Raw genomic sequence first — 14,922 nt, forward strand, 5'->3', positions numbered from 1 at the left:
GAAATATTACAACTCAAAAAGCTAATCCTTTTCTTCATTATAAACATTTGAAGAGTCCACTGCAAGAATGATGGATGTCATTTGGAATACATTTTGCACGAGAAGCAATTGAAAGTTTGAAATGCTTAGCGCTCAAAGCTTAACTGTTATTTTCCGATCATTACTGGACAATGACTATCAGTGTTAATGCCATATAACTCTCTATGTACATTCTATATGTCTTAAGCTATGCATTGACAGTCTTGGTTCATTTTCGACAAGAAAGTGACATCCATCATTCTTGCAGTAGACTCTTCATTTAGGAGGGCTGTGGAACATCACAGGAATATGATGTAATAAATCCACAGAAAAAATATTTTGAAGTAATGCCATTGTGCTTAATTACAGTCATCGTATTAAGTTTTGAATATAACATTATTTCACAAACAGCAGCGCTGTGTTTCACATTACTGCAGGTGTAAATGCATTGTCCAATACGCTTGATTTAAACATTAACACGTGTGAGAAAAACGTCACTGCTAATTGACCACGAATCTGATTTTCGTTTAGTGTGAACAATCAGACATCTGGTTTCAATAATCTCATTATAAATACAGACACGGTCGCAAGCACTGAGTATTTATCTCAGTGTGTGGAGAACGAGGAGAAGACATGCTGGTTGGTGTGAAGCTACTTCTGAAGATGATGTTCCTTCTGGTGCTGCTGGTCAACATTGTCCAGGTATGGATACATATTGTAACAAGCAGTCTAGTCTGGACTATAAAAATTACTCAACATATGACGTAAGTATACGCCGAAGAAATTATCATACCGCACGTAATAGCATTGGACTGTAAAGATAAGCGTTCACAACATCGCATCGTACTCCTCGTACGAATCGCACGCAACGGATATTTTAAGTGCAATGCGTTCACTGTAACGGCTCCATCTCATCGCCTCATCGGATTCCCCTGTCAGCTATTTAAAACATGACATCGTACGATATTGACATTGCTGAAAACAGAGGAGTTGAGGTTAGGTCTATTAATTATGACTGTTAGCGAATAAGAATTTGTAATTGCTTCATGCGTCTTAATTGAAGAGGAAGAAACGAAAGAAATATTGGTTACATAATATATGTAAGAAATGACTTGATTACTGTAATGAGAACGCCTCAAATTATATAATTCTTCGCAATTTTCTACAAACGAAATAAGTTTTCCGTCTGCCATTTTGGCGCGACACTGAACATGGTACAACATAATAGTAACAGTTGAGCAATTAAAATTGATTTATTAAAGGAGGCTATGATCGCACGCATCGGAAAAGTTGCTCATCCGAGAAACGTGGACGGATTTTCCGAGAGGCGATGCGTGCGATACGATGTAGTGAACGCGGTTACATAACAATTACAGCAAAGATGGTCTTTTTCCGATTCGTGCGATTAGTCCGATGAGTGCGATACGATGTAGTGAACGCTTACCTTAAACCTTTAACATGCTCTCCTGTAAAATTTTGTCTGTATCATTCTTACCCCTTGAATTACTATTTTTTAACAACATTATAATTAATTTAATAAAACACGTTACACACTCCAACTACCGAGGACCTTGTTTAACATTATGTGTTAGTCGTAGTGACATAAAAGAAATGGAAGTCTTAAAAATTCGAGTTAAATAAAAAAACTCAGGCGCCACTAATAATATTATTATAATAGTCATTAAAAGAGTAAAATTAGATTTTATGCGCGAGTAGAAATTTTAGCGCCTGAAGCGAAGCCGATAACTTCTATGAGCGCATACAATCTGTTTACTATCGTGTGCTATACATATTTTATCCAATCTGTATTTCATTATTGGTATCGGAATTCAATTTTAAACTCTACGCCTTTTCTTTGTGATGTGTGTTTGTGAAGAAGTTATAAATGAATGAATGTATGGATTTTATGGTTGCTGATGTGTTGGTTGTCATAGAAAAAGTGTTTAATTCACAGCAGTGAATTGGATTGCTAAGGACGATGAAATGAAGACCAGTTAAGAATAAGACTAGTTTGTAATGTTATAATTCATTGCACGATTAAAAGTTTAGGAATCGGCTCGTTTCCTAATTTTGACGAATACAATAACTGTATAATATTATAAACGTGTTTCATGCCCTATTTTTTGAAAGCATTATAAAACATTTAATAAAGAAATAACATTAAATTTACCGAGCGAGTGGCACAAGTTATGTCGTCATAATAGAAGTCATGACGTTTTAGTTAGCATGATAATATTTTACGGTTCTGGTACAATATTGTGAACGATTTTGATTAAGGATGAAGACTATTTATAACGCTTGTGTACAAAAAACAGGCCCATGGCGACCTAGCGCCTGGGATTTGTCTATCCCTGATATTGACATTATGTTATACTTGGAGGTTCAATACATTATTTGCAATCGGAATTCGGAAGAATTTCTCGATCTTATACTACTACTACTAATAATAATAATAATAATAATAATAATAATAATAATAATAATAATAATAATAATAATAATAATACTTACTTACTGGCTTTTAAGGAACCCGGAGGTTCATTGCCGCCCTCACATAAGCCCACCATTGGTCCCTATCCTGTGCAAGATTAATCCATTCTCTATCATCATATCCCACCTCCTTCAAATCCATTTTAATATTATCTTCCCATCTACGTCTCGGCCACCCTAAAGGTCTTTTTCCCTTCGGCCTCCCAACTAACACTCTAAATGCATTACTGGATTCACCCATACGTGCTACATGCCCTGTCAATCTCAAACGTCTGGATTTAATGTTCCTAATTATGTCAGGTGAAGAATACAATGCGTGCAGCTCTGTGTTGTGTAACTTTCTCCATTCTCCTGTAACTTCATCCCTCTTAGCCCCAAATATTTTCCTAAGCACCTTATTCTCAAACACCCTTAACCTATGTTCCTCTCTCAAAGTGAGAGTCCAAGTTTCACAACCATAAAGAACAACCGGTAATATAACTGTTTTATAAATTCTAACTTTCAGATTTTTTGACAGCAGACTGGATGATAAAAGCTTCTCAACCGAATAATAACAGGCATTTCCCATATTTATTCTGTGTTTAATTTCCTCCCGAGTATCATTTATATTTGTTACTGTTGCTCCAAGATATTTGAACTTCTCCACCTCTTCAAAAGATAAATTTCCAATTTTTATATTTCCATTTCATACAATATTCTCGTCACGAGACACAATCATATACTTTGTCTTTTCGGGATTTACTTCCAAACCTACCTCTTTACTTGCTTCAAGTAAAATTCCCGTGTTTTCCCTAATCGTTTGTGGATTTTCTCCTAACATATTCACGTCATCCGCATAAACAAGCAGCTGATGTAACCCGTTCAATTCCAAACCCTCTCTGTTATCCTGGACTTTCCTAATGGCATACTCTAGAGCAAAGTTAAAAAGTAAAGGAATAATAATAATAATAATAATAATAATAATAATAGTAGTAGTAGTAGTAATAGTAGTAGTAGTAGTAGTAGTAGTAGTAGTAGTAGTAGTAATAATAATAATAATAATAATAATAATAATAATAATAATAATAATAATAATAATAATATTAATAATCGAACAGTTAACTAATGGGCTATTTTGTCCTCGAGTAGAAGATCTTGCCAAGCAGGAACATACATAAAATGTACCTCTATTTTCAGAAACATTAATTTTTAAAACAGTTCTTTTATTCAACTGCAAATTTTCAGATACGAGGTATCACTTCTTAGTCATCGATATGTGTTCAGTGAAACTTTCACAAATACAATTATTACAGTACATTCTTTCATTTCTAGACAGATGGCTCCAGTGAGGAATATCGCATTCCAGCTCCAGGTAAGTGGAGCCACACAATTATTTCAACGAATCATACAGTTTAGCACAATGTCTTGTGTTCATAGGCGCCGACTTTGTGGGATAAGGCACTTTCTGCCACCACAACTTATACAGCCAGGGACATCAACCCCCCCACCAATAAAATTAATAGTGGGCCTCCCCCCCCCCCCAAATAATTTGAAGAGGTTTTTCCTCATGTTAAATAATTAATTTGTATGAAAGATGAACTAGGACACAAGCCAAAAATCGTTATTTCAAATCCATAGAGATGGTGAGCTGCTGCAAGGAACACGTTAGAGACACAACTCTCCCTTTCTTTCCTCCTGCATTTGAGATACATGAAACATGATGCAATGGTGACGCCACTTCTTTGTCTATGATCGAATTTTTTTAAATTTCAATTCAAAATTTTCAACTACTGCGATCAAATAGTGATGTTCATAAGTATTACCTCTGATCACACATATAACATATTGATCAGCCTAATGCACTTTCAAGACAACTTTTATCAATCTCACTATGCTGCCATCTAGCGACAGCAAAAGAAGTCACGTTATAACCCTGATAGAATTGTATGGAGTAATACAGTCTAGTATATACAGTCACGAAGCTTGAATTTATGAGGGTACTAGGAACAGTAGACTGTGCAGGTACTATTTCGCATTGTCTGTAATGAGGCGATAGCAGCGATCCTAGTGGTGAGCAACTATCTATGGATGCATATTTACTACGTATTGAGCTTCGTGACTGTATATACTAGACTGTGGTAATACCTTGGAGCAGTACTTCCACCTAGCGGTCGTTGCCGAAAAATTCATTTTCGACATTGGAGATCCTAGTGGTTCTTCTCATTTACATGTTACCATTTCATAACATGGCAACTGCCAATCTGATACCCTATGTGATCAGGGGTTTTACCACATGGAAATAATATAACGAAATTAACAGTGTATTCGGATATATTTTTGCCTAATAGGCTATCAATTAACAAATTACTATTAATGTTCAACATTTTTAATAAACTATTAAATTTCTTTCGAAATTTAAAAGTAACCGTTATCAACATTCAGTTTCAGTGACCGTTTTTTTTTTGTGATGTCGTCGTCGCGAGTGTGGGCTTCCTAAGTGATCAATGATTGCGATCTATGTAATGGTAACTATTATTGATAATGGATAAATCCTTAATCAAGAAAACTGACCAAAATAAAACTGCAATGAACAGAAACAGAATGAGAAATTGGGTTGTAGTAGTGCTAGTAAAACTAATAGGTATCTCCTATTCATCATCGTTGCAACGATCAACGAAGGGTGAGCAAAGCAGTGAAAGGGAAAACTTAGTGTGTAAGGGTTATAGTTTTCAACCATCTTGGGTTAAATAATTTTCCATGGATACTGTATGAAAAATACGTAAAGACATTTTTGAGATACAGCAATTAAAGTTTTCTCAGACTTTTTAAAATTGGTTTATTTTACGAAGCTTTATCAACTGCAATATTTACCTGGCGCCTGAGTGAAATGAAGATAATAATGCCAGTGAAATGAATCGAGGGTCCGATGCCTAAAGTTATCCAGAATTTGCTCTTAATGGGTTGAGGGAAAGCCTTGGAAAAAACCACAACCACGTAACTTGTTCCAACCAGGAATTGATCCCGGGCCCTCTCGCTTCAGAGTCAGATATGTTAACCGTTATTCCACAGCGGTGGAATCTCAGGCTTTTGTGCAGAGTCTTGCTCCACCTTCCCCTGTATTTCAAAGAAGTCGGCGCGTATGCTTTTGTCTATTTTAAGATATCTTCTAATTAAATTTGTTGTCCACACCTGTGGAGTAACGGTTAGCGCGTCTGGCCGCGAAACCTGGTGGCTCGGGTTCGATTCCCGGTTGGGGCAAGTTACCTGGTTGAGGTTTTTCCGGGGTTTTTCCTCAACTCAATATGAGCAAATGCTGGGTAACTTTCGGTGCTGGACCCCGGACTCATTTCACCGGCATTATCACCTTCATCTCATTAAGACGCTAAATGACCTAAGATGTTGATAAAGGGTCGTAAAATAATCTACTAAAATAAAAAATAAAAAAAAATTGTTAACTTTTAATGAAATACGAATACTTTATTTCTTTACATTAATATTCGGGAATTATGTATGTGTACCTGGTATACATCAATAAAGACAAAATTACAACAATAAAAATGTGTGTGTTAACAGGCTTCGGAGCAATCTTACTGCCGAATTCCGTCAACAAAAACGACGTGGACTCAACCAAAAACAGACTGCTAATCATTCCTACCAAACAAGACTCTATTCCACAACATGCAATGTATGACAAACACAGCAGCAATATTTGTGACAACCAAACGGTTCCTAATACTGAAAAGAACAATGTGACTCCATGGAACAAATCTCAAATTAATGACGGAATCATGATGCGAAAAAAGTACTCTGCAATCGGTAATAAAATTGGCAAAATTAAATACAAACTCAAATCAAGTAAATGCAAATTAAATGGCAATTCTTTTAATGTTATTGGAAATACTCTTTATTCGAAATTACTGAATATGGGCAGGAGTTATCCAAACTTCGTTGTAACTGACAAACAGACAAACATAAACGAATCTTTGAGTAGAGCTCATTATAATCTGACGAAAATTTCAACTAATCATAATCTTATAGGATCCGAAACTCGCATTGATTCTAAATTGGTTACTAATTTACCTGAAATACAAGCAGATGTATTAATGGGCATAAATACGCTTCGAAATAACGAATTAGTAACAAATTTTAATAACAGTACCCATAATCAAGATCTTACATTAAATAATACGCGTATTTATCAGAAAGATAAAGAGAAAACTAAATATCTGCATAATGAGGAAACGAAGAATTGGGAAATTGCGGACGACATTGCATATCACAGCTCTTTGCTCAGTCACGAACACAATCATGAAATGCACGCGTACAATATGAGATCCATTCACAGAAGGGATGGCGACGTTAGGTATGAAACAGACCATGGAACACGCAACAAAAAACTGAAAGTGAATTACGAACAAAGACAGCCTTCCTATAAAAGAAGCCGGCGTGAAATTTCGAAATCCCACAAGCATATAACGAATGTACACCCATTCTCTGACCAACTTCCAGTTGAACAAGTCAAAGAACATAAGCCAGATGAACTGCATCAAAATGTGGAAATGTACCGGGAGGAATGGCAGAATAAAAGTCAACCTGTGGCACAGGGTAAAGAGGGAGTTACAGAAATGACCAGAGGACATGCGTGTTGCAGTCATTGTACGCATATGCACCACGGAAACAAAAATTCAACAGTAACGAAGCTAAATAATAGTTCATGTCAGTGTAATATGAAAATGGAGCACTCAAATTCAAACTCAAAACATGGAAAAGTAAATAGTGGAAATTTCGCATTTAATACAATATCTTCGTTTGTGGACTTTGTTCAGCGACTCATTTTCAAACATCGCTATTTGATTTCAGAAGCAATTAAATCATCAGTGATTAACTCAAACTCCCAGGAAGATGCTCTGGCAGCTCAAAATTCTGAACTAAGCGGCAAGAATTATTCGGAACTAGAGGCAGATAACCTTGGCATGAATATGGAGGCCTATGTGGATGATAGGATCAACCTGGCAACTGGAGTGGTCCAAAACACGGAGAGAAAATTTGAAGATTTAACACAACAACAACACTGGAAGTCACCGGGGGATGACACGAGTAAGACAGAGAATTGCTTTAACTGCACTTTGATGAACTATTCTGAGAATGTTACAAGCTCGAGAAATCTTCAATTTAAAATTGAACATCCACAAAATGTTTCTTCAAATAAATTATTTGAAACAAAGGACACCAAAAATGCGAATATGAAGGGGATGTGGAATAACATACATCCTGCACATGATGCAATCGATACGTTATCAAGCAATAACACAAATTTTGATTTGAAATATATACGTTTTGTGAATATCAGTAATGAAAATTATTTTCACGAACCAGACGTTATGGACAGTACGATGAAAACAAAAAATTCAACATTAAATGAAACAGAGAAACCTGACAATTTATTCAATAGAATTAAATACACACTCATAACTTCGGACACAACAGAAACTAAGACTATGACAGCACAGACAAAAGGAACAACCCCTTCATCCCACCCCACTGTTGTTCATTTCGACTTCAGCAAGCAGAGCAACATGTGGAACACTGGACCTCCAACTGAAACCCCAGACACTTCTGATGACGCTGAAATAAGTCCTATAACAAATGACGGCGAGGTTCTCAAAGGTGAGTAACAGCATCAGAACTACCTAACTCTTCCAATATACCGTAATTTCGAATACTTAAATTTTCATTTCAAATTTCTCAGGGATTACATTTCTGGATCAAATCATAAAATGTTAAAAATGAATTTTAGTGCTCCCTTATAACCTCCAGTTTACTAATTTTCTAAATCTTCGCTTCATATTCGCATTTGACGATGAAAGGGTTTTTATGTATAGGGCTGCTAGCAGAATTATTGGGATTGTAATCGTAGCTCTATTGATAGTGGTGGTGGTGCTGCTGCTGATGATGATTACAATAATGATAAATGATAATAAATTGCTGAAATGACGGCAAGGAAACACGGACGTACCCGTGACAATTTATATTAGACTCACTGATTGCCAGCGAAGACTGGTTAATAGGTTTGCATTTTCCAGAATTGGTATTTCTGCATTTATCCTTAATATGCGCACTCCAAATCACGCAAGTGAAGTGGTTACGCATTATTAGACACACACACATTATAATCTGAATTTCGTTATTCAAACTTTTGGTTTTCGATGTGTCTAAAAATAAGAAAAATATATTATTACTACTACTATTATTATTATTATTATTATTATTATTATTATCATTATCCTGTATAGTTACCATTCGTACATTCATATTACTATTGCTAGGCAACAATGAGCGTATGAAAGTTTACAAAAGTCATTTGTCACTGCGGCAACAGGTAACTAAAAAAAAAAATGTAAACATTTACTCGTTGTTTAAGCGCAACAGCAACATGAATGTAAAGGACAACTTTATTATAATTATAAACATAGCAAATGGTTACTTTATTAGGTATTGGATAAAAAATGTATTTCTATTCAAAGAACAGAAGAAAGTCTACTAAGGTAGGTGGCCCTGATATGGCCATGCTAAGGTTTGAGAATTTTTCTAGCCGCCATTTAAAAAAAAATGTAAACCACTTTTTCTTACTCGTTCTCAGTCTAATGGACTTTCTTAAAACAATTTCCTTTCCCCATAAAAATAGCTTTAATTGTCCAAAAAGTCCCAAATTCCAAAAGTCTACCTAGTGGCCATATCAGGAACATGCGTACATGATATGGCCACCCTTGTTCCACGTTCTACAAATCGTGATTGTTTTCAGTTTGATAGCGCAGTTGTGCTAAAATTAAATAATTTTGGTGTAAAATGAATAAACATGACACTTAATAATCTTTTTTATAATTCAAAAGTGTAGTCAAAACAGGTTTTTCCATAAAAAAATTAAGTTGTTTTTCTTAAAATACAAATTTTTTGCGTAATACCAGCTATAAGGCATGTAAATATATCAGGTGAAAAAATAAAAGTGAAATGAACTTGATATGGCCATGGTGCATTTGATATGGCCATATCAGGAGCAGGTAAGCTTTCACGAAAATCGTTTGATTATGAACAACTCGTAAAAGATACGCCATCAACGACAACACCAATCAACAGAACACTAAAAACTGAATGAAGTACTATGGTTTTCATGAAATAAGTCTTTGAAAAACATGCATAAAACAAAGGAGACTTACCAGAGAAAAATAAGAAGAGGTCACGTGAAAACCGCAAAACAGGCAACTGACGCCATATTGCTCAACCTGACTGGATGGAAAACGATCAAGTGACATACCAGGATCCCCTTTCACTGGATGCTGCTGCAATTTAGCGAATTTTTGGTTAACTAACTCACAATAGGGGGGTGGCCGTATCAGGAACATGGCCATAACAGGAGCACCCAACTTACTTGTTCAACACCATAGCCTACTAGATATATTTTGAGACATTTTAATTGGGTTAATTAAACCGCACTGCTTTACGAACACAAATTTCTGTTAATTGCTTTCACACTTTAATTTTTTTTAGTTATGAACGATTCGGAATATAACCTAATACACATCAGGAGATTTATGCAACTATTTTTTTTCAGCTCCTTAAATATGGGCTACATCACCTATTGGATAAATAGAGGCGACTGTCAATGAAGACGAAGTTACCGACAACCAGAAGAATTTCACACGACTTATATTTTAATAGAAAAAGAAGTTCAGTATTATTTCGTTTAATGAGCATGAAGCAGTGTTATTAAGTTCAAACTGCATCATTTTTATAATCAATTTTATTTCAAATTGCTCTACATTTTTTATGCTTGAACATTTATATATAGTCTACATTCAATAAAGCTTTGTAATCAGCAGACTTATTTTGTGATAGTCGTACCAGTAGGCCTATTTTTGTTGTGAAGTTATTATTTCACATAACAGACTTTATGCTGTACATGTCAGATAACGTTTTTAATGCTTAAGTCAATTATTACGCAAAAAGCATAAAGGAACACAATGAGTTCACAAAATACTGCAATTACCGGTACTGATATTAATTAATATGATTATGATTCTGCATGTACGATATGAAGGAAAGAACAGAGGACTGCATTGTGTTACTGCAATATTATTTTGTTCAAATATCAGAGGCATTTAATACATTACGTTTAGTTAGAAATAATACACTTTTATAATTTTATATAACTTACTATGTAATAGAGTAAGGTGATCAGATTTCCAAAATAAAAAAATGGGACATTCATTGCAAACTGGCATGATTATTCATTTTATCCACGTGCGTTCATTACACGGCCTTTTTCCATGCCAGCCTGTAATTTATTATCGTAATCGACAGTCAGTCTCACATACCTTTTAACATATTCCAGTCTTAGAACATTTTTATGTCATGAGAGCTGTACTTTTGTGACGACTGGATTTCCTCTATAGTTGTGGCCTTTACTTAAGAAAAGCGTAGAACTCCATGCAAGACATATCCTCAAAATACATTTTGTAATCAATATTGCCTTTACAGTTTTAACAGAAAGCTCATTTCTTTCGTCAGTCCGAAGAGAGTTGATTAACGAAAACACACCTTTTCTGAAGATGCGTTGGTACCAGGGATTGCTAATACAAAACTCACAATCTGGGTTATGTTCTTAAAACTAATGTCTTCATTTTTCATTACTTTGAATGTTTCACTCCATCTCTCAATAGTTGTTACACTACTCGAAGTTATTTTAGAACAAATCGCGGGATTTACGAAAATATAAAACAAATATTTTTAAAAAGAAGATTAGAAAAAGGAACGACATTTTTAAGAAACGGGACATTTGGCGTCCTGTTCACATTTTTCTCGGGACATCAAATAAGAGAGAGAGAAAAAAGGTACAAACCTGTTAAAAACTGAACATGTGGTCAACATATAATAGACTTAAGATTAAAGTAATAGTTTATTTTTACCTGTAGAGTATGATCTCCTATTCATTCACTCTATTACAATAAACCTAATAATGGAGTTTGTTTTTACCTGTATAGTGTGATCTCCTGTTCATTCACTCTATTACAATAAACCTAATAATGGAGTTTGTTTTTACCTGTATAGTGTGATCTCCTGTTCATTCACTCTATTACAATAAACCTAATAATGGAGTTTGTTTTTACCTGTATAGTGTGATCTCCTATTCATTCACTCTATTACCTAATAATGGAGTTTGTTTTTAAATGTATAGTCTGATCCCCTGTTCATTCACTCCATTACAATAAACCTAATAATGGAGTTTGTTTTTACTTGTATAGTGTGATCTCCTGTTCATTCACTCTATTACAATAAACCTAATAATGGAGTTTGTTTTTACCTGTGTAGTGTGATGTCCTGTTCATTCACTCTATTACAATAAACCTAATAATGGAATTTGTTTTTACCTGTATAGTGTGATCTCCTATTCATTCACTCTATTACAATAAACCTAATAATGGAGTTTGTTTTTACCTGTATAGTGTGATCTCCTGTTCATTAACTCTATTACAATAAATCTAATAATGGAGTTTGTTTTTACCTGTATAGTGTGATCTCCTGTTCATTCACTCTATTACAATAAACCTAATAATGGAGTTTGTTTTTACTTGTATAATGTGATCTGTTCATTCATTCTATTTTACGACCATTACCAGGGATATGCTTGCACGCGAATGGGATGAGCTTCAATATCACATCGATGTGTGTCGTGTAACAAGGGGAAGCCACATCGATCACTTGTGAAGGTGTGTCCCAAACTTGGACAGTTTATGTTTATTTTGATGTATCATACATTATTCTAAATGTTATATTTCTCTTTATCAGCCGCTTAAAACCTGATGAATCATTTGTAATTCCCTATACTTCATGATCTCCGGTTGAGCTGTGAGATTTTGTTACTTGCCAACAATGTGACATTGAAACTTATGTTCAGTTTCTGCTTCAGCGATGGTCCTGATATTATACCAGTACTGTATTTTAGTTGAAGACTGGTTAATTAGTAACCCGGAACATTTGCAGTACTGTATTTTAGTTGAAGACTGGTTAATTAGTAACACGGAACATTTGCAATCACACTAGCATTCATAGAAATTTCCAGACTCTAGACACCCAGGTAACTTTTTTTTTTTGAAGGAAAATTCCCCGAAAGCTGAACCTGAGAATCGAACACGGAACCTTCAGATCTGAAAGCAAACATGCTGACCACCAAACCACGGAGATAGTCTAACTTTCGCTTCATATAATAATAATCTTTGTTAAACACAATGTGTACAACCTTTTTCGCAGAGTGAGGGTGACTGTGGAGTATGGTGGAATGATAGTAATGGTGAAGGGAAACGGGAGAACCCTGAGAAAAAACCCTCGCGCCCACTTTGTCCACCACAAATTCCTTCGTGATTCTAATGGGGATCGAACTCGGGTCGCCACGGTGAAAGGCAGAGGGGCTAACCATTCCACCCCGGGCGAATCTCTTCTATATGAGCCATTTAGAGCAGAATGGTGTAAGTCAGAATTGGGTAATGAAGTTTAAAGTAAAAATTCTGTAAAATACAGCTCAATATAGGAATTAATATGTCCTTCGTGCTAACCACTGACTACTAATAGTTTAAATAAATTCAATATTAATTGCTACTTTGCGCTGTATTTTACAGAATGTTTACTTTAACCCTCAATACCCATTTCTGACTTACACCACTTCTGCTCTGAACGGCTCATATAATACACTCCAGATCAAACTGTTTATAAATATTTCTTTTATTTTAATGTTTTGTGGTGGCAGGTCAATAACTTTATTAATGATGGCTTGTTTCGCTAAAGCAATATTGTTTTTTCGGGCGTGGATATTTTATTATTATTATTATTATTATTATTATTATTATTATTATTATTATTATTATTATTATTTCTAACTTCCAAGGTAAACGATACTTAATCTCGGCACATTGTTTTGCTAAAAGTTTGATACCCCAATGAAGAGTAAATGGCAGAAGCAGAACTTCAAGACTGGAAGGTTCAGCCACTCTGCCTCTTCGTAAAAAATCTTTTATGGGTTGGTAAAAGACGTGTTTGCATGTGAACCTTTGTGTCAATGAGGAACAATGGTTCCCACCAAAACCGCGCATCCCACTTCTGTTACATAGGGACTAACGAGGAATTCGCTGTTGGAGCCTACGATCTACTATCTGAAAAACAACCATCGATATCGACAGTTCAACTGTTACACAGGGACTGAGGAATTCGCTGTTGGAGTCTACGATCTACTATCTGAAAAATAACCATATATATCGACAGTTCAAATGTGTAGGTTGTCATTACTGAATGGGTAGGTGAAATTACTAAATATTTTCTATTTAAAGTTCCATTACTGGCATTATAAAATATATTTCTTAATTTTTGTAGAGGCAGTTCCGCTTCAGATCTCTTGACTAGGAACCGCGACTTTTATTATTGTTATTATTAGCCTATTATTATTATAATCATTATTAAGACACTTGAAACTTCTTGCTGCTCAACCTATGAAAGTGTCACCCAACTGTGCGCGTTCACAGACAACAGCAATATGTGATAATATGAAGGGTAAGGGGGAAGAAACCAGGTAAGTCAATTTTCTTCTTTAGAAATCGAGTTAGTGGTGTCATTCGACACATGATGAAGAGAGGCTTCTATTAGAGGTATGAAATGGGGAAAGAAACCAGGTAAGTCAATTTTCTTTTTTCGAAATCGAGTTAGTGGTGTCATTCGACACATGATGAAGAGAGGCTTCTATTAAGGGTATGAAATAGAGAAAGAAGCAGTTTAGTCAAGAATTATTTGCCCCCAAAATTTTGATAAACTGGGAAAAAACCAGTTAAGTTAAGTGAAACTGAGAAAGAACCAGATAAGCCAGCCGATTTACTGTTATCACTAGACCGCAGGAAATAATTTGTAGCACTCTGGGATATCTTGTTATAATTACCTCATCGAATTCAGTTATTCGAGCGGAAATATTTCGATTCTCAAAGAAAGCAGATCTCTCTGCTTCCATGTACGTCGCCATTGATGATATCCATGGAGTAGTGAACGAAATGTTTGGTTGCATTACCTAACCGTAGCACCAGTTGTCCCTGGCACGGTGAAGAGATCACTGCGCCCCAGAGTATCTCGCCACTGATGATGTCTGCTGCAGTTGTTGACGAAATGTCTAGTGGTAACATTGCCAGTAGACCACGGCCTATTAGCCCGGATAACTCTAACCTTACTGTCATAAGATTTGTAAGCATAAATTTTATTGAAGGATGTGAAAGGATACGGATTTCATAAGTGCTGAAAGGTTGGCACAAGGTTAAAAAGTTTTGGGAAGACTGCCTTGGGTATTATGGAATTTTCGGTTACTCTAGAGAATTTCATGAATGATTTTCATAAAATTTCAGCATGGAT

At 35.4% G+C, this 14,922-nt stretch overlaps 1 protein-coding gene across 1 annotated transcript; it reads left to right on the forward strand.

Moving 5' to 3' along the window:
* Positions 1-599: 599 nt before the first annotated feature.
* Positions 600-12,781, forward strand: LOC138694838 (MATH and LRR domain-containing protein PFE0570w-like). Its single transcript, XM_069818953.1, has 4 exons — positions 600-720; positions 3,820-3,859; positions 6,061-8,154; positions 10,097-12,781. The coding sequence occupies exons 1-4, from the start codon at positions 652-654 to the stop codon at positions 10,102-10,104; spliced, it is 2,211 nt and encodes a 736-aa protein (XP_069675054.1). The 5' UTR covers positions 600-651; the 3' UTR covers positions 10,105-12,781.
* Positions 12,782-14,922: the final 2,141 nt, after the last annotated feature.

The sequence above is a fragment of the Periplaneta americana genome, chromosome 2, assembly GCF_040183065.1.
Source record: "Periplaneta americana isolate PAMFEO1 chromosome 2, P.americana_PAMFEO1_priV1, whole genome shotgun sequence".
NCBI lineage: Eukaryota > Metazoa > Arthropoda > Insecta > Blattodea > Blattidae > Periplaneta > Periplaneta americana.

Coding starts and splice junctions, on each gene's coding strand:
- LOC138694838 (XM_069818953.1), top strand. CDS start 652: ATGCTGGTTGGTGTGAAGCTACTTCTGAAGATGATGTTCCTTCTGGTG. Junction 721..3,819: donor TGCTGGTCAACATTGTCCAG/GTATGGATACAT, acceptor TTTCATTTCTAG/ACAGATGGCTCCAGTGAGGA. Junction 3,860..6,060: donor ATATCGCATTCCAGCTCCAG/GTAAGTGGAGCC, acceptor GTGTGTTAACAG/GCTTCGGAGCAATCTTACTG.